Source organism: Artemia franciscana, chromosome 6 (assembly GCF_032884065.1).
Source record: "Artemia franciscana chromosome 6, ASM3288406v1, whole genome shotgun sequence".
Classification (NCBI taxonomy): domain Eukaryota; kingdom Metazoa; phylum Arthropoda; class Branchiopoda; order Anostraca; family Artemiidae; genus Artemia; species Artemia franciscana.
This window is the reverse complement of record NC_088868.1, coordinates 9,625,665-9,645,293: the sequence shown is the minus strand read 5'-3', so window position 1 is coordinate 9,645,293 and position 19,629 is coordinate 9,625,665. Positions and strand designations below refer to the sequence as shown.

Here is a 19,629-nt window from a genome sequence, read left to right as displayed (position 1 = left end):
AATAAACAAGGGAAAAAGTAATTTTCTCCTTGTTTATTTGTTAAACGTTTTTTTTTGTCATTATCATTATCGTCACTGTTACGCCTAAAGATCGTATCTGGCATTTTCAACAATTCTGAGACGAATGTCAAAAACTGATTGGCTAGCCTTTAATCAAGAGGAGAATTAGCAGGGCTATTCAGATCAGGAGTATAAATTACACATACATTAACCTATAAATTAACCTATTGTTCCTCCCTTTGAGAACAGCTCAACAAACAGTACTTGGCAATTATCTCAGTAATACGAAAATGTCTGGTTCAAACTTGAGGTGTAATAACAACGTCAACGATATATAACAAAAATGTCAACTATATTTAACAACAACGTCAACCACAGATAACAACAACGTCAAAAACTTAAAAAAAAACGTCAACAATATATAATAACAACGTCAACGATATATACGTCATGCCTAGATGATTAGGTTCAAAGTTTTGAATGAAATTTTATCCACGAGTTCTCCTTTCGCCTGTTAAATTATGATCAATGGAGTTTTTTTTTTCTTTTCTTTTTTTTTACTAGAAAAACTAATGGGCGAATGGTGATGACCTCGAAATTGTCAAAATTTCAGACTGAAGACTTTTATTGTGTGTGTGTGTGTGTTTTTTTTTTGTTTTTGTTTTTTTAATCGAAGAAATCCTTCCATTGGTCTATAGACAGATTCTCATGGAATAAACAGGTAAGAAATATGAACGCACCTGGCGTCGAAAAAAAGGGATACAGATTCTCAAGGGCCATTACTGGCGCATAAAGCGCAAACTGATGTTTCATTCTCTGGGTTTTCTTTACAGGGACAAGTAAAACATGGGCTTCAAATCATGGAGAAAACAAGAGCTAAGAGCTCATATGACACTTGTGACGAGGTTGGAAGATCCAAGAACCTTTCGGAAGATCCATCTAGCAAAATTATAAGAATCAATAGATTGATTTAAAAGGAAAATCAGAAGCTTAATGCCGGTTGGGATTTAAAATATGAGCTCTGAGACCTCTCCTTTAAGCCCTCCCCCCTCCAATGGTCGAATAGGGGAAAACAACTTTATCAAGTCAATTTGTGCAGGCCCGTGACAAGCCAACCAATTTTAATCGTCCTAGCACGTCCAGAAGCACCGAACTCACCAAAGTACTGGACCCCTACCCTAACTCCCACAAAGAGAGCGGATCCAGTCCGGCTAGGTCAATCACGTATCTAAGACCTTTGCTTATTCTACCCACCAAGTTTCATCCCGATATTTCCATTTTGAACGTTTTCCAAGATTTCCGGTTTCCCCTCCAACTCCCCCCAATGTTACCAAATCTGGTCAGGATTTAAAATAAGAGCTCTGAGACAGGAGTTCCTTCTAAATATCAAATTTCATAGAGATCCAGTCACCCGGTCGTAACTTACAATACCTCAATTTTTTTCCGAATTACCACCACCCCCCAACCTCCCTAAAGAGAGCGGATTCAGTCTGGTGCTGTCAATCACATATCTAAGACGTGTGCTTATTCTTCCAACCAAGTTTCATCCCGATCTCTCAACTCTATGCGTTTTCCAAGATTTTCCGTTTCCCCCTCCAACTCCCCCCAAAATCACCGGATGAGGTCGGCAATTAAAATAAGAGATCTGGTAGATGAGGTCCTTCTAAAGATCCAAGAGCCAAAAGCTAATATGACATGAACTATAGCAAAATTCTAAGAATCAATAGATTGATTTAAAAGGAAAATCAGAAGCTAAATTCCGGTCGGGATTTAAAATAAGAGCTCTAAGACATGAGGTCCTTCTAAATATCAAAATTCTTTAAGATCCGATCCCCCATTCGGAAGTTAAAAAACCTCATTTTTTCAATTTTTCCTCTCCCTCCAGCCCCCGAGATGCGAATCGGGGAAACGACTGTTTTCAAGTCAATTTGTGCAGGTCCCTGACACGCCTACCAATTTTCATCGTCATAGCACGTCCAGAAGCACCGAACTCGCCAAAGTACTGGAAATCCCACCAACTCCCCCAAAGAAAGCGGATCCAGTACAGATATGTCAATCAAGTATCTAGAACTTGTGCTTATTCTTCCCATCACGTTTCATCCCGATCTCGCCACTCTAAGCGTTTTACAAGATTTCTGTTTCCCCCCCTCCAATCACCTATGTCCCCAGATCCGGTTCGGATAGAATATGGAGCGTCTGAGACATAAGATCTTTCTATATATCAAGTTTCATTAAGATCCGATCACCCATTCGCAAGATAAAGATACCTCAATTTTCACATTTTCCTCCAGCTCCCTCCAGTGTCACTTGATCCGGTCGGGATTTAAAATAAGAGCTCTGAAGCACAAGATCCTTCTAAATATCAATTTAAAATAAGAGCTTTGAAGCACGAGATCCTTCTATATATCAAATTTCATTAAGATCTGATCACCCGTTCGTAAGTTACAAATACCTCATTTTTTATAAGTTTTCCGAATTACCCAAGACCCCCCCCCCCCTGACTCCCCCAGAGCCAATCCGGTCTGGTTATATCAATCACGTATCTAGGATTTGTGCTTATTTTTCCCACCAAGTATCATCACGATCTCTCCACCCTACGCGTTTTCCAAGACTTCCGGTTTCCTCCTCCAATCCCCCCCCCAATGTCACCAGATCGAGACAGGATTTAAAATAAGAACTCTGAGACAAAATATCCTTCTAAATATCGAATTTCATTGGGATCCAGTCGCCCGTTCGTAAGTTAAAAATACCTCATTTTTTTATTTTTCCAAAGTACCGAATTAGGTCCCCCCCAAACTCCCCTAAAGAGAGCGGATTCGGTCCAGTTATGTGAATCACGTATCTAGGACTTGTGCTTACTCTATCCACCAAGTTTCATCCTGATCTCTCCACTCTAAGCGTTTTCCAAGATTTCCGGTTCCCCCATCCTCCAACTCCCCCTAATGACACTGGATCCGGTCAGGATTTAAAATGAGAGATTTGAGTTACGAAGTCCTTCATAATATGAAATTTCACTAAGATCCGATCACTCCTTCGTAAGTTAAAAATATCTCATTTTTTCTAATTTTTCAGAATTAAATTCCCCACCCCCCTCGCAACTCCCCTAAAGAGATCAGGTACGTTCCGGTTATTTTAATCACGTATCTAGGGCTTTTGATTATTTTTCCCACCAAGTTTCATCCCGATCCCTCCACTATAAGCGTTTTCTAAGATGTCAGGTTTCCCCCTCCAACTCCCCCAATGTCACCGGATCCGGTCGGTATTTAAAATAAGAGCTTTGAGACACCTTCTAAATATATAATTTCATTAAAATCCAATCACCCATTCGTAAGTTAAAAATACCTCATTTTTTCAAATTTTTCCGAATTGAATGTCCAAGATGGTCGAATTGGGGAAACAAATTGGGGAAACTATTTCTCATTTGATCTGGTCTGGTCCCTGATACGCCTGCCAGGTTTCATCGTCCTAGCTTATCTCGAAGTGCCCAAACTAGCAAAACCAGGACCGACCGACAGACAGACCGACAGAATTTGCAATCGAAATATGTCACTTGGTAAATACCAAGTGCCATCAAAAACAGCATCGCTTTTTTTTCTCCAGTTTGTACGACGGCACCATATCTAGCCACTGTACCTAGACAATTTGGTTCAAATTTCTGATAGGTCCATAAGTTCCAAAAAAAAATATGATTAACTTTCACTAGATAAATGTTCAGAGGACGAGCAAGTTGCAAATGTACAACCCTTAGACGTCAAAAATATGAGCTTACCCTGTGCGTAGGACAACCTGAGAATGCTATTCATGGAAAAGCCTGGAATGTGACATTCCGTAGAATGGAATGACAATTCTCTTTAGAGTAAGCCCCCTACAGAACAAAAAAAATGCGTTTTCAGAAAAATGGGCTATGTCTTACTCAAAAGTTGAAATTATCAGGTTTGACGCCCCCTAAAGCCTACTCCACAGCACCAACCTTGCTACCTTAGAGGCCCTTTCAGACTAGACTATGCATGAACTTGTATATTTCCTTTCTTTCAATTTGAATAATTAAACAGGATCAAAATCCCCCCCCTCCAATCCAGAATTCTTCTCGGAAGGAAAAAGAATTGAAAACAAAATTTGGTACCAATTACTATGAAAAAAGTGCTTCCTTTTCCTGGCTCGATCTTATTGCATAAAAAAAAGTTTATTTCAATTGAAAGTAAGGAGCAATATTAAAACTTAAACGAACAGAAATTACTACATGTACGAGGGCCCCCTCCTGAACACCTCGCTCTTCACGCTCAAGTTTTTCGGCATTAAAAAAAGCTACTTATTGTTCTAATTAAACGACCCATGTATTTCAGGAGTCATTTTTGGAGAACGGAACAAAATTTAAACTTTAGCGTAAAGAGCGTGGTGTTTTGGAGGGAGCAACCTCCCTCGTATATGTAATAATTTCTGTTGCTTATAAGTTTTAATATTGCTCCTAATTTTCAGTTGAAAAAACTTGTTTTTTTTATTTAATTTCTGATCCTTTTTTAAATAACGCAAGGGAATCTGGCTCCACCTCCACGGAACAATCCCCCTCCCCACGGAAACATGCTCTGGACAATTCAACCCTGGTGAAACTTTACCCCGAACAACCACCCTTTCCACCTCCATGAGTAAGATTGAGTCAGTAAAGAGTAAGCAAGACACATAAATTCATACGGAAATTCTGGCATATTCCCCCAGTATACAATTTCCCCAGAAAAGTTCACCCATTGGAAAATTCCCTCTCCATGGAAAAATCTCCCCGTGCAAAGCCCCCCAGCTAAAAATTCATCCTCCCCTCCCCACCACAAAAAATGTATGCATATTTCCCAAATACTAATCAAACAGTTTGTGGTAACGAACTGTAGTAAGGAGCGACCCGGCTCAATAGTAACCAAAACACTAAAAAATGGAATTTTGATACCAATAGCTACATCAAAAGGATTACATTTTAATGCTGATTTTAAATATATAAGTTTCATCAAGTTTAGTCTTACCCATCAAAAGTTACGAGCCTGAGAATATTTGCCTTATTTTAGAAAATGGGGGAAATACCCCCTAAAAGTCATAGAATCTTAACGAAAGTCAAATCATCAGATTCAGCGTATCAGAGAACCTTATTGTAGAAGTTTCTAGCTCCTATGTATAAAAATGTGGAATTTTGTATTTTTTGCCAGAAGGCAGATCACGGCAGTTTGTTTGTTTGTTTATTTGTTTTTTCCAGGGGTGATCGTATCGACCCAGTGGTCCTAGAATGCTGCGAGAGGGCTTATTCTAACGGGAATGAAAAGTTCTAGTACCCTTTTTAAGTGACCAAAAAATTGGAGGGCACTTAGGCCCCCTCCCACGCTAATTATTTTCCCAAAGTCAACGGATCAAAATTTTAAGATAGCCATTTTATTCAGCGAAGTCGAAAAACCTTATAACTATGTATTTGGGGACGACTTAATCAACCACAGTCCCCGTGGGAGGGGCTGCAAGTTACAAACTTTTACCAGTGCTTACATATAGTAATGGTTATCGGGAAGTGTAAAGATGTTTTCAGGGGGATTTTTCGGTTGGGGGAGGGGCTCAGAAGAGGGGGATATGTTTGGGGGAACTTTACATCGAGGAATTTGTCATGAGGGAAGAAAATTTCCATGAAGGGAGCGCCGGATTTTCTAGCATTATTTAAAAAAAAAACAATGAAAAAATAAATTTGAAAACTTTTTTCAACTGGAAGTAAGGAGCAGCATGAAAACTTAAAACGAACAGAAATTGTTACGCCTATGAGGGGCTCACCTCCTCCTAATACCTCGCTCTTTACGCTAAACTATTTTTAGTAATTTTAACTATTCATTCTACGGCTTTTGTGATTCAGGGGTCATTCTTAATGTATTGGGACAAAATTTAAGCTTTAGTGTAAAGAGCGAGGTACTGACGAGGGGGTGAACCCCCCTCATATATGTAATAAAAACATGAGAATGCAAAAGCTCGTTACGTAAGCTAATTTATAAGTTATGTATATCTTTTACTAATAAAAGCATTCGTAAAAAATTGAAAGTTCTAGCTGCCTTTTTAAGTAACCAAAAAATCGGAGGACAACTACGCTTCCTCCCCCGCTCTTTTTTATCTCAAAATCATTCGATCAAAACTATGAGAAGGCCATTTAGCCAAAAAAATAAATATGCAAATTTCGTTTTAATTATTCCTCTGCGGAGAGCCAAAATCAAAACATGCATTGATTCAAAAACGTTCAGAAATTAAATTGAGAAAAGCAAGTTTTTTTTAACTGAAAATAAGGAGCGACATTCAAACTTAAAACGAACAGAAATTAGTTCGTATATGAAAGGGGCTGCTTCCTCATCAATGCACCGCTTTTTACAATACAGCTTTTTACTGTTTTAAAAAGAAGAGTTGAGAGAAAGAATCAAACTTTAGCGTAAAGAGCGGGGCGTAGATGAAGAAGCAGCCCCTTCCATATACGAAGTAATTTCTGTTCGTTTTAAGTTTTAATGTCGCTCCTTACTTTCAGTTAAAAAAAACTTGCTTTTTTTATTTAATACTATACAAATACCATACGTGAACAATGGCCAGATTTTGTAACTTAAAGACGACTCCCCGGAGTCAGTACTTTTTAATGAAATTACCTCTACAGGCAAGTTCCATGATTGTTGGAAATTAGGTTTTATTACTCCCGTAAAAAGAAGGGTAGCAAACAAGATTTTTCTGGTGTCCGGCCCATTACTCTTACTCCAGTATTTTCCAAGCTATATGAAAGCTTTTTAACTGATTGGTTGAAAGTAAAAGCGGTCCCAAATGTTGACCAAAGGCAATTCATAAATCTACCTCTACCTAACACTATCTGGTTCACATTTTTGATATCATATTTAATATACTTGAAAACCCAATACCTGGCTCAATGCTATCGCAGTTGACTTACAAAAAGCTTTTGATTTAATTAACCACAATACATTACTAAAAAAACTAACCAATGACTTCCTAGTTGACCCCTATTTAATAAGAATAATTTCGTCCTTCCTTTCTAATAGAACGCAAGTCGTCAAATATCTGAATGTATACTCTGATCCCCTCCCAAATTATAACGGTGTACCCCAGGGATCCCTCTTAGGCTCAATTTTATTTCTTACCATGATAAACAGTCTTGGTGTCGATTTCCCGGGTAGATGGAAATTCGTTGACGATTTAACTGTCTTAGAAACATGTTTCAAAAATCTAAAAAGTAACTCAATGGACATCTTGGAGTCAATATCAGATGAAGCTGTTGCTAGTGTTATGAGAGTCAACACTTTAAAGCCAACAGTTTTAACAATTAATTTCCTAAAAACTCCCCCTTCTTTCTCCTGTCCTATCCCACCTGAAATATCTGTTAATACTATGAAATTACTGGGTGTTACCATCTCAGGGTACTTAAAATGGGATTGCCATGTTAATGATATTTTAAAACGTACAAATACTGAATTTTTTCTCCTCAAACTCCTAAATAAATTTAGATGTCCTAAATCACATTGTTTGAAGATTTTTCTCTCTTTTGTACATCCAACCCTTGAATACGCTTGTCCTGTTTGGCATCCTGGCATCTCCAATGAATTGTCGGACAGAATCGAGGCAGCTCAAAAAAGGTGCCTAAGAATTATCTTCAATGGGGGTAAGGTGCCTTATATTTCCCTTCTTCGGAGAGCAAATCTAGTCACCCTTAAGGAAAGGAGAGCACAAATTTCCTTGCGTTCTGCCCACAATGCCTTGTATAATCCTCGTACTACTTCTCTTTTCCCTAGTGATCATTTACCCCCCTGTACTCGCCCCCCCAGTTTTGTTTCAAGAAAAATCCCCTTCTTGCCCCAATAAGAGTTTCCACTGAAAGATAAAGAAGAACGTTCATCCCTCACATAGTTGAAATTTAAAATCAAAAGCCTCCCCTTTTTTTATTTCACTTTTTATCTTGTCTTCGGCACAATCCTTTCAGTAATTGTAAATATTTCATTTTAACAGCTAATTCATTTTAACAGCTTGACTTAAGGTTTTTTTTTTTTTGTTATTTTACAGTATTTGACTTAGAATGTAAATTCGGCAATGTTTTTCTTCTAGTCTGTGATTTTGTTTTATTCCCCATCCTTCCTGTTTTTGATTTTGCCATTAATCGCATAAAGTTTATTTTATTTCTTGTACTTGGATCTTTTTTTATTATTCATTTGCGTTGAATTTTTTCTTGACCATTTTTATGCTTGATTATGCTTTTAAGACGTATTCTTTTTATTTTGTTATGCTTTTATGCTTTATTATGCTTTTGTTATGCTTATTTATACTTTTGTTCTGCTGTATTAGTTGTTTCTTTGTTTTGCTTTTTTTTCTTTTTAGACATATGAAGCGAACTCGGATCTATTAGAGCTTGTGATAGCCTTTTAAAAATAAATATTATCTTATCCTAAACAAACAAACAAACAAAAATAAAATGAAAATAAACACATCCGTGACCTTTTTTTGGCAAAAGCACAAAATTCGATATTTTTGCAGATAGGAGCTTGAAACGTCTAAAGTAGGGTTCTCTGATACAGTGAATCGGATGGTGTGATTTTCATTAAGATTACATGAATTCTAGGGGGTCTTTCCCCCTTTTTACGAAAATCAGGCAATTTTTTGTACATTAATAAATGTAGCCAAATGGGTTTTGTTTTCCAATGTAGGTAAATGCTGGTGAAAAACAAGAACACCGGTAACAAGTACCTTTCCATGACGCGTTTTTACTACTAAGTAAACGGGATTTTTACTTGACTTGACGCTCTTGCTCATTAGGGTAGCCAGTGTAGATACCTTGCATAATCAATCCCCTCCAAATGATCCTGTCTAGGTTTGAGAATAGGACCTCACTTGGGTTGAAATTGTGGCTAAGGAGGTATTGACTCATTACATCAGCAAATCTGGTATCTGGCCTCCATTGAGGATGATGTCAGCCATTATTCGAGGGTTTAAAATCTGTGCCGAGCCTTGTAAATATTATTAGAGGGAGGCAGAGTAGGTGATTAAACCACTTTATTTATTTCAAACATAATATTTGTCCGCCGGAGAAAGAAGCCCAAATCAGGAGTATGTGTAGGTTATGTGTCAAAAGATGGGACATAACGGGCATAATGCCCAAATGACATAATGGCATTATAAAAAATGCCATTATTTAGAACAATTAAACAAACAATAGAGAAACAAATATTGAAACTCTGGCGAGAAACAAAAAAGAGTCAAAAGAAGTTTTTCCTCAGTCAACGCAAACAAGTCAGAAACATAAGGGGATAACAATAAATACTAATTCTCAAGGTTGCCTCAAGCGATTTTCTGAGTTCTTTAATTCTAAATAATGTTTAAATTCCTACACTATCCCATTTTAGTCCACTTTGATACCTACAAACTATACCAGCAATGAAATTCACTGGGTTGACCTCACTTGATCAACTGAGTTTCCTACTTCGTAATTTTCCTCCGCATGGGTATCAGAGCGTCGTCTATGTACTTTAACTTATATGTACGCTATTTAATTTAAATCACATAGCAAGTAGCACTTAACATCTGTTTTCTCAGAATAAATCTTCGGAAGTCTTTTAGTCAAACTACTCATAAAAGTGGCAAATGAATGAAGTTTGATAGAGTATCACTTTAGTTATGTGTTTGTTGGAGAGACCATTGGTTGAGAATAAAGAAATACACCAAAAACTTTTTGCCCCCTTCGTCGCTTAGTTGTCGGCAACCCTGTATTTAAAGGCAGGCTACTTTATATCTTCTTTTTATCTACTAAATTCCTCTTTATATTTTTATTCTTTCTGCTTTATTCTTTTTTCTTTATTCTTCTATATTCTTCTTTATATCTACTTATATTCTACTTTATATCTACTTTATCTTTACTGTATATTCTTTTTCACGCACGGGCTGAGTAGTAGGGTTTAACCTAATCACCAGATCTAACGAAGGTTACTTAGTTGGAAGATGACTCCGCAAAGTTAATAACCTTGAAAACTAGACCTTTGAGAAGACTTCTATATCATTATAATTTGTTTTAATAGTCAACTTTTATCTAATCTTTATCTTTTATCTTTAAAGCATAAACAAAGTTTTGCTGAGTGTTGATTTTATTGAACGTTTTTTAAGACCCCTGTGTTCAAGGATTTTCTGTTGGAGGACGGAGGATAAGGAGTGCATTTTTTGCATATGTAGGGGTCGACCACTCCTGCGAACTTTCCAGATTTGGCTACCATACCTAACTAACATCTAACTAATCTCTAATCGACATTAGTGTTTCCTAGTTAACACAAAATTGTAAAACCAGGGCGGCGCTCTCCCTTTGCTAAGAGGAAGAACCCCTGGATTTCTAAGCAAGAGCTGCTTAATTTTGGCAAATCAGGATAGTTAAAATTTTGCTCTTTTGCAAACCCTCGCCCTTACCCCCTGCGAAATTTCTATCACCCATCCTTGCTGACATCATTAGCAATCCAATAGAGAGTGGGGTGTAGAGCTTCTCAAGTTTAAAGAACAATAGACAAGGCCGTATCCAGGGGGGAGATTAGGAGAGTTAAGTCTCCCCCCCCCCCCAAATGTTTGTCCGACTTGTAGAAACGTAACAAAATAAATAAAAACAAATTTTTGATGCGTTTTCAAAAGTTTTTTACCCCCTGCCCCCGAAAAAAAAAGACCTGGATATGTCGTTGACAACAGAACGTTACGAAAAGTAAACCAAACTATACCAGATAAAAAGCACAAAAAAATATTTTTGAGGCTCCAGAAATAGGAACATAACCCCTTTATGTACTTTGCATGCACCCATGGTTCTGAAAAACATAAATTGCATTATTTTATTTGTCTTAGCGAGTTAACTGGAGCTACAACTAAACACAGATGAACGATTTTGACGCACTAATTTATTGTTTCTGTCGTGTTTGTAATTTTGCAAAAATTGACAACTACCATAGCCTAGCTTTAGACTTAACGAAAGAAATACCTCTGTTAGATGTCTCTTCATCCCTTCAACTTCATCTTCTCCAGCGTTTAGCTCTCCGCCGGGTCTAAAATAAAAAATTTGACTAAAATTAATTAAGTAAGTAAATTATTAATTATTAAAATACTGTAAATATTTCTGAATAAGAACATCTTACGGATTAATTAAAACATGAAAAAAAATAATTAAACTATTATTTTTAATTAATTAGAATATTTTAAATTGTTTCCAAACAGGAACATCTTACGGATTAATTAAAATTAAAAAAGATTAAGTAAATTATTAATTATTAAAATACTTTAAACTATTTCCAAATAGGTACTTCTTACGGATTAATGATAATTTAAAAAATTAATTAAAATGTTATTTTTAATAGACTAAAATATTTTAAATTATTCCCGAATAAGAACGTCTTACGGATTAACTGACATTAAAAAATAATCAAAATATTATTTTTAATTAATATAAAATTTTTTAATTATTTCCGAACATGAACGTCTTACAGACAATAATTCAAAACAAAAAGTTAAATGTTACATTTGCTTTTTCTAAATGTAACACAATCATAGTCAAATAATTTATAATATACTATTAACACATTGTGAATAATTCAAAGAAAAAGACCTATTAAGTGGCAATTTAGACTACCTATTTATTAGGCCTACATATTACGAGTACTTCAGTTACATATTTGTGTTGAATTGTGAGCAGAGGTGGAGGTAGGGAGTAGTTTTAGGGCCATTAGCGCCCTCCAGAAAGTCAAAAGTTGGAGGACAAAAAATACCAACGGGAAAGCCCAAGTTCTTTTGCCCGATTTTAAAGTGGTACAAAAAACTTTACTGTCAAAAAGAGCGCTTAATTTGAAACTAAAAATAGAAAAAATCACAGTAAAAAAATAATATTTAGCAAATAAACACCCTCAAGGTAGCTGCCTTATCATCCCCCCCTCAGATGGTACCTACTTTCATCCTAAAAAAGAAAATATTAAGAAAACAGGGATAAATTTTATTCCTGAAAAATGGCTTTCACGTGCCCAGATTGGATTTCACGTGCCCAACTCAATTCCATAAACAGAGCAAAAAAAAATACAGACACAATGTTTTTTACGAACAGCCAGTAAAGGTTTCCTAAAAAAAATTCCCAGGCATTTAAAGCAGGCCAACACTGTTGGCCTCCAGGCCAACGACAGAAACACATGTTGTTGGCCTGCAGGTCAACAACAGTGTTTAGGTCTGATTACAAATTGACTGATTTTCAACTTTGTTACAACTATTTGTATCAGCTGTGTAGTGGGTATTTACCTCCTCACATATTGCTATGTTTTTGCATTTTATGGTTTTTATTTTTTTCTATATAGTATCTATTCGGGCTATAAACATTAGGTTACCAACTTAAAACTAAGCATATTCCACGATGATATAAAAACTATTTTATTGAACAAGAATATATTGTGATTAGCTTGAACATTACAACTACTACTTCTACTATCAACTCGCCGGAGCATCAAGCCGACTGAGGCGACACAACTACACACACTCTTCCGTCCTAATCTAGCCAAAGCCTTCCTCTTTCCACCCTCCGCGGAAGTTCCTATTTCCCTTAAATATTTCTTAACGAAATCCTCCTATCCAAACCACGGACAACCTGCTTTACAACTAGGATAATAGGCTATTTTGAAAATCCAACTAAAAGATCAAGTTGATTCGACTGAAGATAGTCGAATCAGCTTTTTGATTCGGAAGAGGGTCACTTGCCCCGGGCACACAAATATTGGGGCATAGAATTTCAAATAAACAATCTAACACTTATAACCATTATGTAATTTTTGAAATCTTATTTTTTATCAAAATAAAGTAGAGGGTGCAGGTAATAAGTGAAAAATAATCAATAAAATATTAATTTTTTAATTAATTACAAATATTAAACATTAATAATTAAAATAATTAGAATAAAAAAGAATGATAATTAAATCATTTATATAATAAAAATAAATAATCAATCAATTAATAAATTGAAAATAATTTTGTTAATTATTGAAAATTCGGCTAAAATTGGGCCTGAAAAATGTTTGATGCACAGGAGGGGGGGGGTAGTTAAATCAAGATTCTCCCCGCGTGCAAGAGAGGCCAGAACCACCACCGCTGACGTGATTTTATAAACAAGGTGATTTGTCCCATCTTAATGTGTGCATCATAAAAAAGCTCCTTGGCTGTATCTTTCAGATAAACAGAGACCATGCCCTTACAATAGTCCTAATAAATAGCCAGTGAGAACGAGAGAGAACTGCAGCACATCCAAGGTTAAACTTAAATAAAACCATAAAAAGTTACTCATATTCTCTTCAAGATAGGTAGCAAACTTCAAACAAGGTGGGATAGAGGATCGAAAGAGCCTTAAACAACAATACGCACCAATAAGCATGTCAAAACACTAGTTGATTAAACAAAATTTAACCAGATACCGGATAAACCGGTAAAAACACTAATTGATTACATAAAATTTGGCCGGATACTGGATAAACCGGTAAAAACACTAGTTGATTAAATAAAATTTGACCAGATACCGGATAAACCGGTAAAAACACTAGTTGATAACATAAAATTTGACCAGATACCGGATAAACCGGCCAAAACTCTTGTTGATTAAATAAAATTTGACCAGATACCAGATAAACCGGCAAAAACACTAGTTGATTAAATAAAATTTGACCAGATACCGGATAAACCGGTAAAAACACTAGTTGATTAAATAAAATTTGACCAGATACCGGATAAACCGGTAAAAACACTAGTTGATTAAATAAATTTTGACCAAAAACCATTTCCATAGAAAAAGTCAACTATTCTGACTATTAAAAGGATAGGAAAAAGGCTGTATATTCTAGGCTGGACTAGGATAGGGCTAGAAATTAAATAAAAAAGCAAGTGTTTTCTACTGAAAGTAAGGAGCAACATCAAAACTCAAAAAGAACAGAACTTATTCCTTAAAAGGGTTGCCCCCTCCTTAATGCCTTGCTCTTTACGCTAAAGTTTTTAGCACTTTTGAAAAAATGCCTATAATAAATATAATTACCTCTTATTGTGTTTCAGGAGCCGTTCTTAAAAAATTAGAACGAACAATAAAACTGTCAAGAAAATTTAAAACTCAACATTGGTTTAGTAGGACAGAAAAAGATTTATAAAATTTGCATAATTATAATCGCGTCTTGTATGGTGTGTACAATTCGATAAATTTATACATCAGAGTTCGTGGTAACGAACTGCAAGTAAAGAGCGATTCGGTCCAATAGAAACAAAAACTCTAAACGAAATTTTGATAAAAAGAATAGATATATCAAAAGAATTGGCTGTTTATGCTGATTCTAAATATACAAAATTCATCGATAAGGGGGCCTCCCCTTCCCCAGCCCCCGCTCTTGACGTTGAAGTTTGACTTGGTGTTTCTTATTCTAGAGGAAAGACTTGAGGATAGACAAAAGGGACGTTGATTTTGAATAAGAAGTATTTAAGAAAAAAATTACTTCAGCGTAAAGACCAAGGGCTGAGGAAGAGGCAGCCCCCTTCACACTCAGAATAAATTCTATTCACTTAAAGTTTTATTGTTTCTCCTTAATTTCTGTTGAAAAAAACTATTTTTTTTTTACTTAATAAAATACAGGCAGCAACAACCAACAGGAGCCATTATCTATAAAAGATTTGTATTTTAATCAATAAACCACTATTAAATTTATTTTGAATTTGACTGAATATTAAAATTATTATTATTAGGGGGCGCACGTCTGGGGGTTGACCAAGGGGGTGGGGCCTCTAAAGTTTGATAATCTCTGCTACAAAGGTTTAAATAAATATAAATATTCTCTTTTTAACAACATTAACCGCCTTTTTCTTCTTCTTCATATGCTTGCGAAGTCTGTGCGTCCAGTAATAGGTCCATTCACTTCTTTTAAATTCCAGGAGTGCTTTCACTGATGATTCTTTTTAGGATCGTTATCATCAACCTATAAATTTTGGCTTCCAAATCATATGAAAAGGTGCTAAAAATAAAAACATCAAATGATACAGGAATTTGCAATTGATGGCAGTGGCGGATCCAGCGGGGAGCGGGGAGGAGGACCCCCCCAAAAAAAAAATATTTCTGGCACCGTCATCCTGGTTGTTTTTTTTACTCTTTTATTTATAATAAATTTGTCAACTTGGTTAATTATTGGCACCTTTGTCACATTCCCCCCCCCCCAAGATTCTGCTCATTGACGCCCTTGCCACATTGGGCGTCTCCCACGATTTTTCTCTAGATCCACCCCTGATTGACGCCAGTAATTTTTTGTCTCCTAGAATCTTGTTCCTTTGGGTTTCATTCAAAGAGAACATGTTAAGCGATTCCCAAAGTCTGATGGCAATGTCAGACACATCTTTCACATCTTTCGCTAAATGTTGCTCCAGTTTAAAGTATCTACTCGAAAGTCTACGTTTGAAAGACCTAAATTGGGTTTTAGCTGGTGACCTTAACTGTGATATTCTTGGTACCTCCGATAGATCAATCCTCTTGCTAGAATCACTTCCTAGCATATGTCATGTCGCAGTTAAGAGCCTCCCATTCACGTATATTCATAATAGAGGCCTTTCAAAATCGAACCTGGATCAGGTGATCTCTTCCAGTTCCAGCTTAATATCATCGATTGTCAGGGTGGACGAAGAGAAGATTGACGACGATCACCTTATTCTTAGCTGTAATTTGTCCTATGAGCTATCTGGCAAAACACTTTCGGCTCAGCCGAAGTGGCATACGAAGTTGAATTGGGATCGTGCTAATGTCCCACTATACCTTGCTACGCTAACTGCTTTACTCTCGACCATAAAAGTGCCATATCACCTGCTGCAAACGTCAGTTTCCTCGCCTTCAAGTACAGTTGACCTAAATTTCTATTATTGTCAAATCGTCCATTGCCTTAAATCAGCTTCCAAAGCTGCAGTGCCTGTGGATAAAATTAGGATTGGTACAAGAAAGCCTAATTGGAACGTTGATCCTGAAGTAAAACGTGCTAAGCGAAAAGCCAAATTTTGGCTACGTATGTGGATATCATGTGACCGACCATCTTCCGGAGCTGTTTTCTCTGTGAAACAAAAGTGTAAACTTGAATATAAGGCCAGTTTGAAGAGGGCACGCTTGAATGCATGGCCAGGTCCCACCGATAAGGCCTCCTGGAATAAGGTTATTAATAGTGAGAAATGTTCCCCATCTACCCTATCTTGTCTCCAGCTAGCTAATTTTGTTGATCATTATAAGCGTGTGTTCAGTGTACTTAATAGTTTTCTTCAGTCTTTTTACTATAAGTTGCTTAAACCGCTTTTACCATACCGTCTCCTGCAGGCTCATGTCCAGCCTGTAGCAATATCTGAAATTCGCCGGGCTTTAAGAAAAATTAAGCGTTCAAATAGCCTTGATGGTGACGGCTTTTCTTACCAATTTTTTGCTTATGATTGTCCTGCTCTACTTAACCATCTACAAATATTTTTCCAGTCTTGCTTAGCACAGTCGCTTGTTCCTGATAGTTTCCTTTGTGGTCGTGTAACGTCTATTCAAAAGCGAGGCAAGGACCCCACGTCATGTGTGAATTATCGTCCCATTACAGTATCGTGTTTCTTAAGTAAGTTGCTTGAACATTTGTTACTACCAGAAATTGAGTCGAATTGTGATTTTACGCCTTTTCAATTTGGTTTTCGGAAAAGTTTTGGTTGCTCCCATGCACATCATGTTTTAAGCCGACTCATGAAAGATGCCGTAAAAGCTAAAATGTCTTTATACTGTCTTACTGTTGATATTTCTGGAGCTTTCGATAATATTGTGCACTCTCAGGCTCTACTTTCCCTTGCGTCTTCAGGTGTTAATCCTTCCGTACTAAGTTTATTGTCTTCTTGGTATTCAAAGTCTAAAATTCAAGTTACCTGGAATGGCCAAATATCTGACCCAGTAAAAATTAATAAGGGAGTTCGGCAAGGTGCCGTATTGTCTCCTAGTATATTTAAATGCGTGCTTGCATCGTGCCTGCGTCCCCTTAGAAGTTCTGTTTTTTACGATAATACTGGCTTGTCTTCTATTGCATATGCAGATGACGTTCTTCTTGTTGCCCGGACTCGCCCTGGATTGCTTTCTAATTTTACTATATTAACCAATGAATTATCTAAGACTGGACTGTCAGTTAATGCGTCTAAATGCGAGTTTATTTGTTTTAATAGCCCTTATGCGGTCGCTCCATTCGTTGCTGGGACTGCAATTCTGCCATGTTCTTCTTTAGTTAGTTGGCTTGGTCTGTGTTTCGGCCCAACACTTTCCACTACCTGTTCATCCCTAGTGAATCAAGCCGTGAAAAACCTACGCGTCACTTACGGAAAAATATCCCCAAACAAAAGCCGTTACAACCGCAACGGTTTGTGCATGATTTATAATGCTTATTGCGCCCCTGTGCTTTTGTTTTTATCAGGCATGGCTCATCTGTTTCGTAAGAAAGATCGACATACTCTACGTACGGCTTATTTCAGATATTGCAAATTCCTCCTCCGGCTTCCTATATGGCACCGAAACAAAAAAACAATTGCTCGATTTGGTATAGTAGATGTGCCTTCTCGGATTCGGTCTTCCAGTGACGATTTATGTAAAAAGACTGTCAACTTTATTCACGTTTATGACCCTCTGCAGCCTTTTTTCCATATTGATACTGGTTGATTAGTCCATGTTGTCTTTTGTTAGTTTGAATTTTGTTTTTTTTTCGCTGCTTATCGTATTTGTTTTTGTTTATTTATTTATAATACTCCGTACTTTGTGTTTTTTATACTTTACGGGTAATAAAGTTCATTCATTCATTCTTTTGGTGTATACCTTCAGGTCATGGTCATCAGCATGATAATTATTTGGATTAAAAGTTGAATTGACGAAAGAGACTCTGACAGGAACAGGAGGTTCTTTGATGAGGTATCCAGATCAATTAAAGCATCTAATGAGAGTCTTGCAGCAAATAATTCAGCAGAAAGTACTGACGAATTACTAGGAAGGGGGGCAAAAAATCCAAGTTTAAATCCAGGATACAGGCAGCTGCGCCAGCACTTGAATCTTTAACAGAACCATTGGTATAAACTTGTACATTGTTGAGAAAACAGATATTCACACAATTACACACATCCATGATCTGTCTTCTGGAAAAATAGCAAAATTCTACGTTTTTGTATATTGGAGCCTGGAACTTCTACAGTAGGGTTATCTGGTAGGCTAAATTTGATGCTGTGATTTTCACTGGGATTCCTTGAATTTTAGGGGTTTTTTCCCCCTATTTCAAAAATCAGGCAAATTTTGTCAGGTAACACTATTTCTAATTTTATAACTTTTGATGGGTAACGCTAAACTTTCTGAATCTTATTTGGAATCAGCATAGTAAGATGATTCTTTTTATGTATCTGTTAATATCAGAATTCCGCTTTTTAGAGTTTTTAGGTTACTATTGAGCTGAGTCGCTCTTTACTTTACTTACACACAGCTCGTTACCATGAACTGTTTGATAAACTTAAAAATAATACTCACAATTTAAAAAACGTTGTTCCTAACTGAAGAAGTAGTACATGAGGCAAACCATGCTCATGTACAAGAAGAACTCCCTCCACAGATCGCCTCATCCCTAGCTTTTCAAATTCGTCTCGCATCCTTTGAAACCGCGCTGGCACTGACGGATCTTTCTCAAATAGTGGCTCTTTTGTGCCAAATGTATAATTGGATAAAGGATACCTGAAAGTAGATAAATATCTCTGATAGATCTCATTAAATAGCTTAGTTGACTGTTTTTGTTTTTGTTTTTTTCCTAAAATCAAGACAGGAGGATAAAGAAAAGTTGTGATGAGATCACATCAAATCTTACCTGGTGTAGGGCCCTTGGAGAAATTTTATCCAAAGAGCATGGAAAGACTATCAATGGCCCCAATTCACGAAAATATAGGAAGGAGCAAGGATTTTTTTAATAAAAATACTAAAAGAAGCTTTTAAATAGTACTGCGATCACTCCCCTCGCCGTCCTATCCAATACTCCTGAAAGTTAGGACAGAACTCTTTGTGCGTTACAATAAATTTAATAGGAAAGAAACGCCATTAAAACCACTGGTAGTGAAGCATTACCCAGCAGAGCTAGAAAAATTCAAAGAAGCTTAATCTAATAAAGATCCGACTTCAACTACAGGTATTATTTTTAGTGGGCCTAGAAACTTCTAAATGAAGTCAGTTTTTTTATGTTATTTAGTGAGTATGATATATTTGAGGCTAGATTACTATGCAGAAAATAGGTTATTATTTATCTCTGGCATGATATAAGCAAAAATAGAAAAGAAAACACATTAAAATAAATTTAAACATCATTTCCGTAATTAACCTTACAATTTTGCTGAAGAATTTAATACAATCAAATTCTTTTCTCAGAAGTGAACTTGAGCTTGCTCTCTTATCAGTTGCCTCACAAGCTCAATAGTTCCCTCCGCCATTACTACAGTTCTCTGAACTTCACAAGCCAATAAGGCAAATTTGTGCTTCAGGTCAAACAACATAAAAATAAATAAAGTCACATGTCAAAAACTATAAAGCTAAAAAAAATGTATTAGAGTACTCCT

The 19,629-nt window shown here is 36.4% G+C and overlaps 1 protein-coding gene across 2 annotated transcripts in view; it reads right to left on the bottom strand.

The window, feature by feature from the left end:
- The window catches only part of LOC136028015 (cleavage and polyadenylation specificity factor subunit 5-like), a 184,880-nt gene that overhangs the window by 151,998 nt on the left and 13,253 nt on the right, over positions 1 to 19,629 (bottom strand). For both annotated transcript variants that reach the window (XM_065705568.1, XM_065705567.1), the window contains exons 2-3: positions 18,560 to 18,760; positions 10,994 to 11,057 (exon numbers count right to left, since the gene is read on the bottom strand). In XM_065705568.1, coding sequence (XP_065561640.1) covers positions 10,994 to 11,057; positions 18,560 to 18,760 — 265 coding nt within the window. The remainder of the gene's footprint in view (positions 1 to 10,993; positions 11,058 to 18,559; positions 18,761 to 19,629) is intronic.